This window comes from Falco peregrinus, chromosome 14 (genome assembly GCF_023634155.1).
Source record: "Falco peregrinus isolate bFalPer1 chromosome 14, bFalPer1.pri, whole genome shotgun sequence".
NCBI classification, from domain to species: domain Eukaryota; kingdom Metazoa; phylum Chordata; class Aves; order Falconiformes; family Falconidae; genus Falco; species Falco peregrinus.
In genome coordinates, this window is record NC_073734.1 from 13,819,261 (window position 1) to 13,833,528 (window position 14,268).

The window sequence follows — 14,268 nt, forward strand, 5'->3', positions numbered from 1 at the left end:
GTTATGTATCTCATCTTCTGCAGTTGGTGCTGAGGGCTAACCCTGGGAGTCACTTTGGGTCAGGAACATTGATGACTTTTGGCCAGGCACAGCCACACCACTGATTTCACAGCAGTGACAGGCATGGCTCCATGGCAACCTTGCTGTCACTGGGCCCTCTTAGACTGACTGTTGCCACACAACAGAGCGGCGTAAGAAAGCAAAAGCTGAAGAAGCAGTGGTTTCTATCATTAGAGGGCAGCATCAGAAGCGGCAGATCTTTCTTTCCTGGCAAGGAGGGTAGGGCAGTTTCAGGCAGAAAAAGGAAACGTTGCTCATGCAAACCCTGAAAGAACTGATTTCAAGTAACTCTAATATGTCTGTGTTAAGAGAAAGCAATCTTTTCATCATCAACAAAATTCAGATATTGATAAACCAGTGGCTTAAAATTTTAATACAAGATCTCGGAGTGGAAAACACTTTCCATATAAACAGTAAATAATTAAAGAGGATTTTCCTACCAAAAAAGTGGAGATCTGATTTTAAATTGGTGTGGAGGTATGAATCATAATCTGCAAAAACCTGAGGACATTAATCTTTTGAGAAAATTTTTACATAAGCATATTACAAGCTTGTTTGGGGATTTGTTATGCACTGCGTGGAGAGTATATTATGCAGACAGTAATGAAAGAAAAATTAAGATTTGTAAACATGTTCTGCATTATAACAGTACAGTATATTGAAAGGGTTCAAGCACATTTCTAGTACCACAGGGAACTTGCATGTGAAGTGATGCTTTGTCATTGTACTATGGGTCATATGTTCATACATGCAGGCAAGACAAAATTTTCTCTGACATGGTACAGGAACTTCATGTGCTTCTTCCCACGCTTCTGCTCTAGAACGTGGTGTAAAGCACCTTTGGTTTTGCCCTTCAAAATATAGCCAGTGTGCCACCACTCTGTGTAGAAAAAGGCTGTGCATTTGAAGATGAGAAATGCTGAGGAAATAAATCATGAGTAATGCAAAGGAATTTTGTTCTCAGATATGCCCACAGTAACATTGGTAATGCTGTTCAGGTAAAGGCTGAAGTGATACTTACTGCATTCGTGTCATAAACCCACTGTTGTAAAAATTCACTACAGCATTTTCCATAAAACTTACTTAGAATAAACAAAAGCATCCATCTATCATACTAACTAGTAACAGTTATAAAAGAAAATACAAGATAGTGGCTTATCTCTTATGCCTGGCAGTTAGCCATGACTGAACTACACTCACATCATGCAGCATGGTTGTTTTTTTAGGTAGCACACAACTCTTAGAGAAACAAAAAAGGAGTCATGGTGCTGGACGCTATGCAAAGGACACACAGACAAGTGTAAACTGCTTTCATGGCCATGGGTTAGCGAAGAAACCAATACATACGAGCAAACAGAGCGATAATCATTGAGAAGTCTCCTTTTGCTGAAGCAAAACAATATGTTGCAATATAAAAAACTGATTCTTTCAAGCTGCCAGAGACATTAGAGAAACATTACAGAGATCATCACATTGGCCACTAATTCTTTAAAAAAACTAACAAACCCAAACCTCCACTAAAAAGAAGTCTTCCAAGCAGTTTTAATAGTGCTATAGTGCTGTTTAAATACATTTTTATGAGATAATAGTTCCTGTGGCAGCAACTTATAAATACAGATGGGGAGATTGATTTAATTGAAACGATGACAGTCAATGCTAAGGAACTGCAAAAAACCCACACACCCCCCCAAAAATTATAATAATTTGTAAAGATCAATCAATAGCTAGAGAAGCTACCTTAGACTGTCCGATCCTTGATGGGCACATTCTGGCTGTACTAGATTTTCTTACTCTGAAGTGAAAGTCAATGGGGAGAGTAATGAAGCAATGTAATGCTTTACCTTTCTTGCCTTTTATAATAATTTAGTTCAAACAGGCTTTGGGAAAATCACACTTTTATTTCAAGACCAAAAGATCAATACAGCAGTATACATTTAGTGCTTGAGGGAAAATTTACTCAAAATTGTTTCATGATGAAAATGCCAAAGGCAGATTCTTTTGTTCAATCTGTTACTTTGAAGGGACCTTGTAATCTTAATTCCAAGTTAAAGACTTGTGGCCATTGTATCAAAGGCTGCACATATATCTTTCAGTGATGAAAAGCTAAGGATCTATATATAGTAATTCAATGAACACCCCACCACCACCACCACCACCACCACCCAGTATTAACGCATTTTAACATAGGAAACTATAATTATTTTGGGCTAACAGCTGATTACACCCCCACCCCCCCCCACCCCAGCATTAACGCATTTTAACATAGGAAACTATAATTACTTTGGGGTAACAGCTGATTCTACAATGTGTGTAATACTCTCACTCATATAACTTCAAACTCTGTCTCTTGTTATTTGCCCAGCCAGTGCTCTCCCATCCAAGTGAAGATGGTCACAGAACGTCTCAGACAGCAATGTTCTAGCTTCCAGAAATTTGGGGGAATAATCAGCAGGACAACAGGTCAAGCTGAACTTAGAAAAATTTCTGTGCTGATAAACATGCTGATGAACAGCATTTCCTGTTTTTCCTGGTTTTCTGATGGCATGTGTAATACGGAAGCTTTCTAGATATTTAGGAAATCAGCTGAAACTTGTAGTGAAAAACCTATACCCAGGTAAGATTTACTAAGGAGGACCCATGGTAACCTAGTCACACAGCATTAGACCCTGTTCCCCACTTTATGTCATGATGCTGGCAGCTCAGGATTTCTTAGTGGGGTACCATGTTATTGGTGTGGCTCTATGACCCCTCATGGCCACCCCCGATCATCAGGTCTCTCACCAACTGCATTTTCCCAAAGCAGGAGAGAAGCTCAAGCACTATGCAGCAGTCAGAGAGTATTTAGCTCTTCTTTTGACACCTAGCCTGGGCTGGTGGGCAGAAGAGAGGTGATGTTCCCCTAGCACGTGCTGCCATCACAGCTGCAGTGCCCTTCCTTTTCCCCCAGTTCATATTTGGCCTGCATCTGCTCCTGCTAACTTTGGATTTTCATCTGTTGTACTGTGAAACCAGGGGAAAATATCTTGAAAATATCTTTACCTGTATTCAGGTAATTTTCATATAATAAAAGGAAGGTTTATTAACCTAACTATTGCTTTTCAGCTAGGATAACAGAAGCTGTAAATGCTCTCACTGACAGCGCGGAACTCTAAGATCCTGCCTGGACAGCAGTATAACCACTTAAAATATGGAGGGACAAACAGCAATAGGAAAGTACTGGTTCCAATTTATCAGTGCTGGTTTCTTATCTGGGTGTAAAGTGACCAATTGTTACAGTAGCTGTTCTGTAAATCCTTCCAAAGTGTTTTACTGCCAGGTGAATTAATGTCTGTGTGAGAAAATATGAGTTGTTTTAAATCTTTATAATAAGAATAAAAAAAGCTTCTTGTGCAATTTAGTTACTTTTAGCTAACTAGTACAGTCTGAGGAGAGACAGAAGGTCCTACAAGGAGCAGGAGTACAAACTGTGTAGGAGCTAGGCAGAGATGCACAGCTGAATCTCACAGGTGAAGGAAAGGAAATTTTCCTAGGGACCCTCAGGGACTGTCTACAGCTGGATGTAATTCAGAAAGACACTGGCTGGATTCAGAACAACTGCAGGACTGCAGTTTCTCCTTCCTCTCCAATGCAAGGACACAACAGGCCAGGGGATTCTTGTGTTCAAGTGCTTTTTTGTTTTGCTTTGACTCATTCTGCAGATTTGATTTTTCCCTGTTTAAGCAGCATGTTCTTCTACTTGGTGTTTGAATAACGGTCACAGATTGAGAGCCCTTACCATGCTTCTGGTGTGCTCACACAGCAGATTCAAACCAGATTTTTGACCAAGAATCTGGCCGGTCCAGAATCCCATCACATGTTGCAGTGTTGTATCTCTTGTGCACCCAGACTGCTACAGTGAGGATTTTGAAGTTGCCAACATTGCAAAATCAGGCCTTCAACATGACAGTGAATGTTCTTGACCGCAGAGAGAAGAAGTCCTGCTGAGAGGTAAGTAAGTGACAGTAACAGTCAGTCGAACGTTGGTTTAGAGGGAAATGCTGTAACCTAGTCTCTCAGATATTAAGGTCTGCCCCTGCATTGTCTCGGTTGCAGAATAAAATGCAGTGCAGAGAGAATCAGAATTATCTATGTGTGCAATAAAGCTGGTCTTGCTCCCAGTCTGGCTGCCAGTATCATTCCTGTGGCTGGCATTTCAACTGGCTACCAGCACAGCCACCTTGCAAATCAGTTTAATTTGTGCATCTTGCAGAAGTTTCATTCTTTCAAATCCTGAGGCAGTGGAACAGGATATTTTAGGTAATAAAACATAAAAATTGTTTGGTTTGGTGGTTTTTTTTCCCTAAGGAACAGCATCTTATTTTCTCCTGAGATTTAATACAATGCAGGTAACTCTTCTAAATCTCAGTGACTGTTTTTGTAAGGCAGGTAAATACTACAATGCAGGAGACCTTTTCTCTAAGGAGGGCAAGTATATGGGTTGGCGGAGAGGAGCTGGGAAAGATTAATGCCTGAAGCCACTAATGACAGTATTTGGGAGAGTGCCTTGAAGGTTTTGTTCTTTTCTCTCTACTCCTGAAAGGAGAAGGAAAGGCAAAGTGAGCTTCCCTGCCGCTTCCTAATTTTTGCTGGAATCTAAGCAAAAGGAGCACCACTAGGGGACTGAACATGGTAAAATATCTTGCTCCAGTTTACAAGAAAAAACTTTTTCAGGCTGCATAAACTGAAGAAAGTTCCTTGCAATTCAACAGCTTACCAATGATAATGTCTAAAAATGGGATTTTATCCATTAATCTGGAGCCCAAAATAAGTATGGTTCCTTGTCAAATGGGTAGTTTGTAAAAGAAGCTTCTGATTCTTTATGTATTTTGTAGTAAAGGACTGTGACCCTTGTGCATAAAAACATAAAAAATGAGAGGATGACTACTTGACTTTTCTAGTTTTCTCAATTTACACATTCCTTTCCAGACTTTGTGAAATCAGTCTTCCTCTGTGATTGCCCTGCAGCTTTCACACCACCACTTCGGAGCCAGCTATGCATAAGTAGCCGCAGTTTTCTTCCAACTTCTAGTGGACAATTTGGCCAACCAAAAAAGGGGTTTAATCACACACGTTTCTTAATAACAGGGCGCTGGTTTGCTCTAACAAACATGAACTTGAAGCTCCATGTATTTTATGACTCTCCTCCTGCTCGCTCTTCTCACTGCCCTGCATCCGTCCCTTTCCCAAGCGCTTGTGGTGGAAGCAGACCCTCCAGGTGCATTAGCCAGATATTGTGTGGTAGCACGGCATTTTTGAGATCAGTGCCAGAACAGCAGAGAAGTGGCATTGCTCAGCAGCAGCAGAGCACCCACTTGCGCTTTCCTTCCTGCAAGGGAGGACAGTGGTACATGCACCGAGCTGCCAGCTCACAGCAGTATTTATCACTGCTTTTTTGAGGCACAGAGCAGCAAAACAATGTTACTCAGGTCACAGAGCAGAGCTCCTCTCGTTCTTTGCCCAGTATGTCATGCTTCTGGGTATTTCCTTTTGCTGCTGTATGGCAGTTACTGGCCACGTGAACCCTGGCCTGTGAATTGGTTTCTTCAGGTAGCTTGTAACTTCAGGGCAAGAACGAGCCAAGTCAGGTTCTGAAGAAAACTGTGCAAATAGGAGCAAAATATGGCAGGGTAGGGTGAGTCCAAGAACTGGCGCTGGCTGCTGCACCCCATGCCTGAAGGCTGTGGGGGGACACCTCCATTTCAACGTGGAAGGCATCTCTCACAGGGATCGCAGCAGCACAGCATGTTAAACGGATTTTTTGAGGAACTATACAGCAGAGCTGTGTTGTAAAAGGCAGCGATCGCTATAAAAGGTTTATTTCCATTATACAACTTTTAGCTTCGAGGCCTCTAGGACTGTGCAGGAAGCCCACGCGTGAGGCGAGGGTCACAAAGGCACCTTCCCCGCGGCGGGGGCAGCCGCAGAGCGCCCCCAGCCAGCGCCACCCCTCAGGTGACAAGGGGCCAAGTCCCGGCCCCACCGGCGCCTCTCCCCGGCCAGCGGTAGGGCTGAGCCTGAGCAGGGCCCGCGGCGCCTCGCCGGTGCCCGCCAGCCCCGAGCGGAGCCCCCGCCGCCGGCCCGTCCCCTCAGAGCCCGCCAACGGCCCGTCCCTCCGAGGGGCAGCCGGGCGCGCCTTCCCTTGGCCCCGCCCCCCCCCCGGCGCCCGCGATAAGGCGCCGCCACCGCCCCCTGCCGCGGCCCCGTTGTCACATGACAGGCGAAGTCCGAGGAGGCAACATGGCCGCGGCGGCGGGGTAAGCATCGCTGCTCGGCCGCGGTGCCGTCGGCGCCTCCCACTCCTCACAGGCTCGCCGGGCCCTGCGCTCCGGCCCGGGGCTGCGTGTCCCCCCGGCTCCTCCCCGCTCCCCCCGCGAGGCGCTAGGCGGCGGCCCGGCGGGGGTCTCGGTCGCGGGTGCCGGAGGGCGGCGGTCGCCCCGAGCCGGCTGCGCAGGGCCGGGCTGCCCGCGCCGGAGCGCCCTGAAGTGAGAGCAGGTCTGGGGGGCGGCGAGGGAGCTGTGGAGGGTCCCGCGGGCGCCCTGCCCGCCAGGTGGGCTCGGCAGTGCCTCCCCGAGCCCTGCGTTATCCTTCAGATCGCGTTACGTGTGTGAAGTCGTGCTTGAAGGTGGATGTGGGTTACTTGGCGCAAAGCCCCTGACACATTGAATAGCTAAGTTCAGCCGTTTCTTCAAGTGTTTTAAGAAGGCTCCATTAAAATGCATCAAAAGTTTTCATAGGTGCCGTAGGAACTTTTCATAGATGCCAGAATCGGGTGACGCTGGGGCTTGGCTGTGATGGTTTCACCTTTGGGTGGTGGTTGGGCCCTGTGAGGCCCTGCCCGGCCCCTGCCCCCCCCCAGCGCTGGGGGCTCCCTGTGCAGAGGTGCTGCTGCTGGCCAGGAGCCGGCCCCCAAGGGCCACGCTGGGCTGGGGTGGGTAGCTGGGGTGTCGCATGGGGCCGGGACTGCAGGCTGTTGGCTTATTTACAAGGAGCACTGAGTTCATTGTGAAGAAAACATCCAGTTTACACCTTAAACAGTGCTGGCTGCTTTTGCTCTTTCGCTTGTATTGCGGGCTTGTTTGTGCCGTGGTTTGTGTAGGCCTCTTGTACTTCATATATTTGATGTGGAAACAGCATTAAAAATTGGCTAGCCTTCAGGCTGATGCTGATGCCTCTTGCTCAAAACAAACAAACGATAACTTCTTGAAAAGTAGTTTCAGTGGTTTCTCATCTTCGTTGAAAACTGGATCCTGTCTGCATGACCTAAGTAGAACAGAAACGGCAGTCCATTAATTTTCTTCTGAAAAAAACCAGAAGTACGAAAGGTTAATTAAAAAATTGTGGGAAAACCAAAAATAAAATAGGATTTTGGTTACCAGTGGTTGCATCAAAACAAATCCAAAATGTTAGGTGGATCATACACTAACAAAACGTAAGCTTTCTGAAAAGATAAAACTTCTGAAATAAGCACTGAAAATCAGCAGTTCTAGGCAAAAGAGAAATAAACTTTAAAGAAACAAACGTAGTTTAATGTTCTTAGCTACATGTCACTTCCAGTATAATAAGAGCTCTTGTGTGGGCTTGGGCCTAATTGATCATAAAAATTGTGGGTGACAGCCAGCAGGGAAACTGTCAGTTGCTGTGGTAGGCCTTTACCAGGCAGAGCAGCGGCTGAGTTCTGGTACCAGGCTAGACAAAATGTGGGTAGCTGCATCACTTGTCCTGTCCTGGTCTTGCAAGTAGCCATTTCTGACACTGATGCTTATCTGCAGAAGCTTCAAAGAGGCATGCACCACAAAGCAGTGCTTGAATCAAATTTGTTTTACTATCAGATGTAAGAGTTTTGAGTTGAGTTTGTGGCTGGAGATGCCAGAGTCATTGTACTAACAGAAGAAACAGACCTTGAAGGACCAGCCAATGTATTGTATTAATTACATTCTGATATTTGTGTTTCTTATGTGGCATAAACTGAGCAATTGGAGATCATGGATCAAAATTGAAAGCTTGTAATTCCCTCTGTAGAAAGAAGTTTGTGGTATTAGTATTAGGTGACAAATAAGAGTTTTACACTGATTACACTGCAATTGCATGTGTATTTGCAGGGTTGATACACGTGTGAGGCAGTTATATACATGTACCCACTCAACTTACTACAAGTGGTGTAGTGATGACTTCTTATATTTGAAACTGGAAAAGTGCTACATAATAGTCATGGCGTAGACAGTACTTTGTAATCACAGGGGTGTGTAACAGCTGGGCTGAAGAGAGTATGGAAGAAAGACCAGGCCAGTCACAGCCCCCTTACCTGCCACGTATTCGTTAGTAACAGAGTGGTGGTTACACAGCCAGCCCTCTGCGTGAAGACTTCTTGGGGTCTTGAGTACTGTGAGAGCTCTCTTCCTGAGTCATTATTTGCAATAGAAAGCCAGGTATACAGCCATACTCCTTTTTGTAAGACTTAAATCCCTCTGTCACTGCCAGTCTCTGAAAAGAGCATTCTGTGTAAGTTGTGGAAAGTGGGCGCTGGGATCGTGTGTGCAGAGTGACCCAATCCCTGCAGGCAAGGCACTGTCTGTGGGTGTCTTGCTGTGTTGCTAGTTCATCTGTGCAGCTGCTGTCAGTTTGGTATCTGAGTGCTTGGGAGGAAAGGGAGAACAAAGTCTGTGGAGGAAGCAAACTTTTTAAAGTTGCATCCTCTCTGAAACCTGGCTGATTTTCTCCGCAGAATTTCAGTTGTGAAAGTATGTCTGTTGCCTGGCAAGCTGGTACTGTCCAAGGCATGCATTAACATGAGCGCTCAGCAGAGAACCTGAGGAGCAGAGCAATATTTGCAACAACACTCAGCCCAGCCCTCTTGTGTTCTGCAGCTCTTGCTCTGGGGTCCAGCATGCTCAGCTGCTGTGACTGTTAAAGCAGCCTTAAAATAGAGACTAGAGCCTTGCCTATGAGAAAACCATGTAACTTGAAAACAACTGTACAGGGCCATATTCTTCTTTTGATTAATATTGTGGCATCAAATTCAAGCAGGGAAAGTGGGATCTGTTATATATCAGGAAGAACACAGTTTTGCCATGGGCTTAGATAAAATGTGCAGAACTGTCATTTTGCACCAGAATGCATTTCAACTTGAGTGTTAAGGTTCCAGTAAGATACTCTTAAAGCGGCGTAGTGAGACTACCAGCGGGAATTGCTGCCTGACTTCATTATTTCTCCTTGAGTCTCATTTTGATTGTCAAAGGTTTTAAGTACAATAAAAGCATTAATAGTAAACATAATGGAGGTGAAAATGTGCCTTTGTAGGAGCTTCATACGCACTTCAGGGTATAGGAATAGTAGGGATAGGCCTGGAGAAGGAGGGAGGTCAGTCCCCACCCTTTTTTTTTTTTTTTTTTAATTTTTAATGGCAGTAAAAAAATCCCCAAACTTTTGAAGAGGATAAAATTACAATGAAGGTGACTTTTTTTTTTTTCCCTCCTTCCTTTGAAGCAAAACATAAGACGGGTTGTGCTACAAGCTCTGCCTTTTTTTGGTTTTGGTGGTTTTTTTATCAGCAGATACCCTTATGCCATAGGTTGCTCTCAGATGTATCTGATGATGTTCTCTCTTCCCTTTTATACTTGCAATAAGGTGAGTGTATGATTTCCAGGCCCCTCCATGGAGTTACTCCACGGGGTGATCTTGCTTGGATGACAGCGTTTCCAACCTCTTGTGCATTGCTGAGTGGCTGAGCCACATCTTTGCACCCAAAAAGTCTTGCCGCTATTTAGTGTAAGGTTTGCTATCTGATTTAAAACTTCCAGTAGCTTTTGCTAGGATTGTATGAACTTGCTTCATTCTTCCTGCAGACATGGGTACCCCAAAATGAAAGCTTAAGCTGTGCTTCCAGGCTATGCTGATGTGCTGCCCTAGGTAATCTGCAGTCCCTGTAATGATCACCTGCCATGGTGCTGGGTTATCAGGTGTGCATGGGAGGTAATAAAAATAAACACATTTGGGTTTTGCGCACTGTCAGCTCAACTGCTAGGCAGATAGTTTGAAAATTGGATTACCAAGAGCAGTCTTTCACCTTCTAAAATTACTACTGTTACATCAAGTAGTTATAAACAAGTAAAATAAAATATTTTATTAGCTCTTTTATGCTGTGTCTGCACTAAGAAATTATAGGGTTTACATTTCTGATGCTGATAAAGTCTTCCAGGAGGTTATTTTATGCAGCTATAAATCAAAGGTTACCTTTCAGGTTGCCTATGAAAACTATATAATAATTAAGATGTGGAGCTCTCTTTCTCTAAGGTTAAGTCTCTTGGTGGTTCATTTCTTGTCATCTTAACACTGTAACAATTTATCTTTCTGTCATCTCTTCTAGAAGTGTATCTAGTAGAAAATGACCATCTAAACAGCCAGTCTTCAGTAAGCTGAGGTGGAGGGACAAACTGGACTTAAATCGTAGAATTTTATTGACAAGACAGTATTCATCTGTAATACTGAAGCTGCTATATTAAACACTTTTTAAAGAAGAAAGCTCTTAGATTCTTCTCATCTGATTAAAAAAAAAAATCCTACAACAAGCTACTGTGCTTTTACTGGTAAAGCTCCAAAAAGCACAGGTATGGACTTATAACAAATGTGAATGAATCAGCAATATGTTCTTGTAGAACATCTTAAATTATTTAGTAACCAGTTTATTTCAAGCAAGTACTCCCTACTTTTAAACTGTATTCTTCCAATTGCATTTCTGTTGAGTACAATCTTGCAGAAACTTTCTGGGCTGTCTCAGCGTGTTTGTGCTGCCCCAGGGACAGGTGGTAATGTATAGCAGGAGGTCACTGGTACTGAGGACATGCTCTTGTGGCCGCATGTGTTGAGTTCAGTCACTTGCCGAAGCTGCTTGTATGAATGCAAGAATAAACATACATACATAGAAAAGAAATTTGCAGGTACTATGCGAGTATGGGAAATGCTGTTGTCCTGTGTCTGCTATTCATCATCGTCTCTCTCTAGTCCCTGTTTCAGATAATGAATGTTTCCCAGAAGGACTTGCTGAAGTCTGCCAGACTTCATGTAACCTTCCACTTCTGTTTTCCATAACTCAAACTCATTTTATTTTCTCCTGTTTTGCCTTTACTCAGCAGGCCTAGGCTGTTGTTACATTCCTTCAGGTAAAGCAACACAAAAAGTAGATGCAGAAAGCAACAAGTGACGTGGTGTGGGCCATAGCTGCAGGCAGCCCTGTCTCCTTTGCCATTTTTTCCTTTGGCACTCATATGAGCAATGTTTGGAGAGCGATGCTTGCATACAGCATCTCTTCCCCTTGAGTGATTAGCATTTTGTTTGTAGAGTTGAACTAAACTTCCTTTTCTGTTCTACACTAACGTAACAGACACTGTGCATCTGAATTGTGCGAACCATTGTCTTTGTCTTCAGTTAATTGTCAATTAAAAAAATCTTTCCTAGATCCTCCTTTTGGCTGGGGAATGAGACGTTGAAAGTGCCTGTAGCGCTCTTTGCCTTGAATAGAAGACGACTGTGTGATCGCCTGAGACAGAATAAGGATGTCCAGAAGAATTCGGTTGTTCTGCTGCAAGGTGGAGAAGAAACCCAGAGATACTGTACTGATACTGGTATTGTGTTTCGCCAGGTAAGAGCTGAATCAAAACCTCAGATCAAATTAAGAAACTCTTTTCAATTGCATGAATTTTTAAACAATTTTTGATTATTTTCCCTTTATTTCTCACGTGTGCCTTGCCTTGTTTCACCGAAATAAATTGGCTTCTTTATAATATTGCCTCTTCAGCTCCAAGTTACTCTCTCTTTCAGTGCTTTAGTGTACAGACTCATTATCTGGTTTAAAGGGCCTAAACCTGTGCAAGCCCCTACTGCCTGTTGGTGTTTAATGTAATATTAAAAAGACAGCAATGGAATGTTTCTTAGTTTTTTCAGTCTTGTCTGTGACCCAAAAAATAACCTTCTTTCTGTAGGGAAACATATAATGGTGGACCTAAACTGAATTAATTCATAGAAAAGCATATTTCAAGCTTTCAGAAATAGTATATTCTACAAAGCAGGATGTATCTTAGAATTTATAACATGTGTCTTCTCAAATTAGATTATTCCTTAAGTACCCATGTGTTCTTCTGCCACAAATAGGACTTAACAACTTGTTAATGTCATGCCAAATGCATTCTCAGTCTTTGGGGAAGTTGGCATAACAGAAATCTAATTATGCATACCCCATACTTTGCATGGCTGCTGCAGTACTTTGTTTTCTGAATTTAATTGAGCTGTTGTATGTTACAAAGAAACAAAACCAAAAAATTCTAATCTAGATAGTGCATATCTTAATACAGTTATTGGTCTGTTTTTAGAGGAGATGCACCTTTCAGGGTATCAGTACATATGTCTGTCCTTACCAAAATTCATCTCTGTATTGTTAGCCGTTTTGTTCTTTGCTTGCTTGTTCTTAAAATAAATCTTGGCTAAAGGCTGTTCCTAGTGCAGCTTCCTCTTCTCGGGGGGTGGTTGGGTCATCTTTAGCACTCTGCCATCACAACCCAATGAATCTGCACTCTGCTGTTGCCTTGTCTCATGTGACATGATTGTTTCTTCCTGATTCTACATTCCCTAATTCTAGATCGGAGGAATGTATTTTACTGTGTGGTGTATGTATGTTCTGCTGAGTTGACCTGTTTTTTTCTTATGGTGGTTTATTAATCTCTGATCCTGTCCAGTTGTCAACAGAGGGATTTGTATTATTGTAACCTAAAATTAGTAAGTCTGAAAAGCTTTAGACCTAAACCACTCCCCCACCCCCCCTCCAAAAGCAAGAGAGATCTTTTTCAGGTATGTGGAAGTAAGAATTAGTATGTGCTGTAGTGTTTTTAGAGCTGGTAGAAGTGAAGGTTTTCTTCTAAGAATATATTTTGTCTTAACCTAGGAATCATACTTTCATTGGACTTTTGGAGTAACTGAAGCAGGCTGCTTTGGAGCAGTAGATGTTGATACTGGAAGATCCATGCTTTTTGTTCCACAACTCCCTGAAAGCTATGCGGTTTGGATGGGAAAGTAAGATCTATCTTTTAACTGTGCTCCCATGTATCTGAGTACTGCATATAACGTAACTGTCTGTAGAGCTGAAATGCTATTTGATTATAATCAGATTCCACCAAATCATTTGTTGTGAATTGTAGTGTTATGTACATACAGTGATACAAAAATGTGATCAATTGGTATTGATCATATGATAGCAAATGATCCACCAGCATTTGTTAGAGGATACCTTTAGAATTGAGATGAACCCATGGATCTCATGGTATTCATGAAGGGAAGCTGAACCATAAGGAAAAGTAGAAGTCTTGTCTTAAGACCAAACCAGCTAAATAGTAAAGCAGTTTTTTTAAGTTTCTTTACCAGTTTGCAGCTGCCTTAGCTAATGAAGCTCTTTGAATGGCAGAAGGTAGTATAGCCTCTTTGAACTGGCAGACTGGGGAATGTGATTTTAATTCTATTCTGTGAGTATGCCATAAACATCTCTCTTTCTATCCACATTGGTAGTAAATATTGCTCAGTGCCATAGTGGAGGAATTGATTTATTTATGCGTTCATTTCTTTTCTCAGTCTTAATTCTATTTATATTCTCTAACAAACTGTAATTTTTTTTGTTGTCTCCATTGTCTCAGAACATTGGACTACTTCCAATTTAATATTTTGAGCTCAGGTTGCTTCGCTTCTAATTGAAGCTATCACTTATATTTTAATGCTAATTTTGGGAAAAGGAAAACAATCGCAACCAATCCCATATGCTGAACTGTGCCAGACCATATGGTAGGGCATGGCTGCTGTCTTCTCAGAGAGTTTATATGAATATCACTGTCTTAGACCTGCCTGGGAACTGAAATTGTTTCTGATGGCATAGAAATATGAATGCTGCTGTTTGAAATATTTCAGCTGAGAGCTGCACCTGTCTGGGAGGGTAGGTTCTGTTTAAACCCCCCCCCCCCCCCCCCCGTACTCTCTAAAGTTGTTCCCTGGTGGTGCTTGTTCCCATTTATAGACAAAGCTTTTTCCTCCCCCAAAGTTCTCTTCTGTTAGTTCAGATCAGCTGGTTCATACCCATGCTGATGGTGCCTAATCTTAAGAGGCGTAAAAATATTATGGAAATTCCACTGTCTCATC

At 43.0% G+C, this 14,268-nt stretch overlaps 1 protein-coding gene across 1 annotated transcript in view; it reads left to right on the plus strand.

Annotated features, from left to right (window-relative positions):
- The first annotated feature begins 6,277 nt into the window (after nt 1–6,277).
- The window catches only part of PEPD (peptidase D), a 141,342-nt gene continuing 133,351 nt past the window's right edge, over nt 6,278–14,268 (plus strand). Inside the window, exons 1-3 of the mRNA XM_055818519.1 lie at nt 6,278–6,353; nt 11,551–11,734; nt 13,031–13,158. Of these exons, the coding sequence (XP_055674494.1) occupies nt 6,310–6,353; nt 11,551–11,734; nt 13,031–13,158 (356 nt within the window). The 5' untranslated portion in view covers nt 6,278–6,309. The remainder of the gene's footprint in view (nt 6,354–11,550; nt 11,735–13,030; nt 13,159–14,268) is intronic.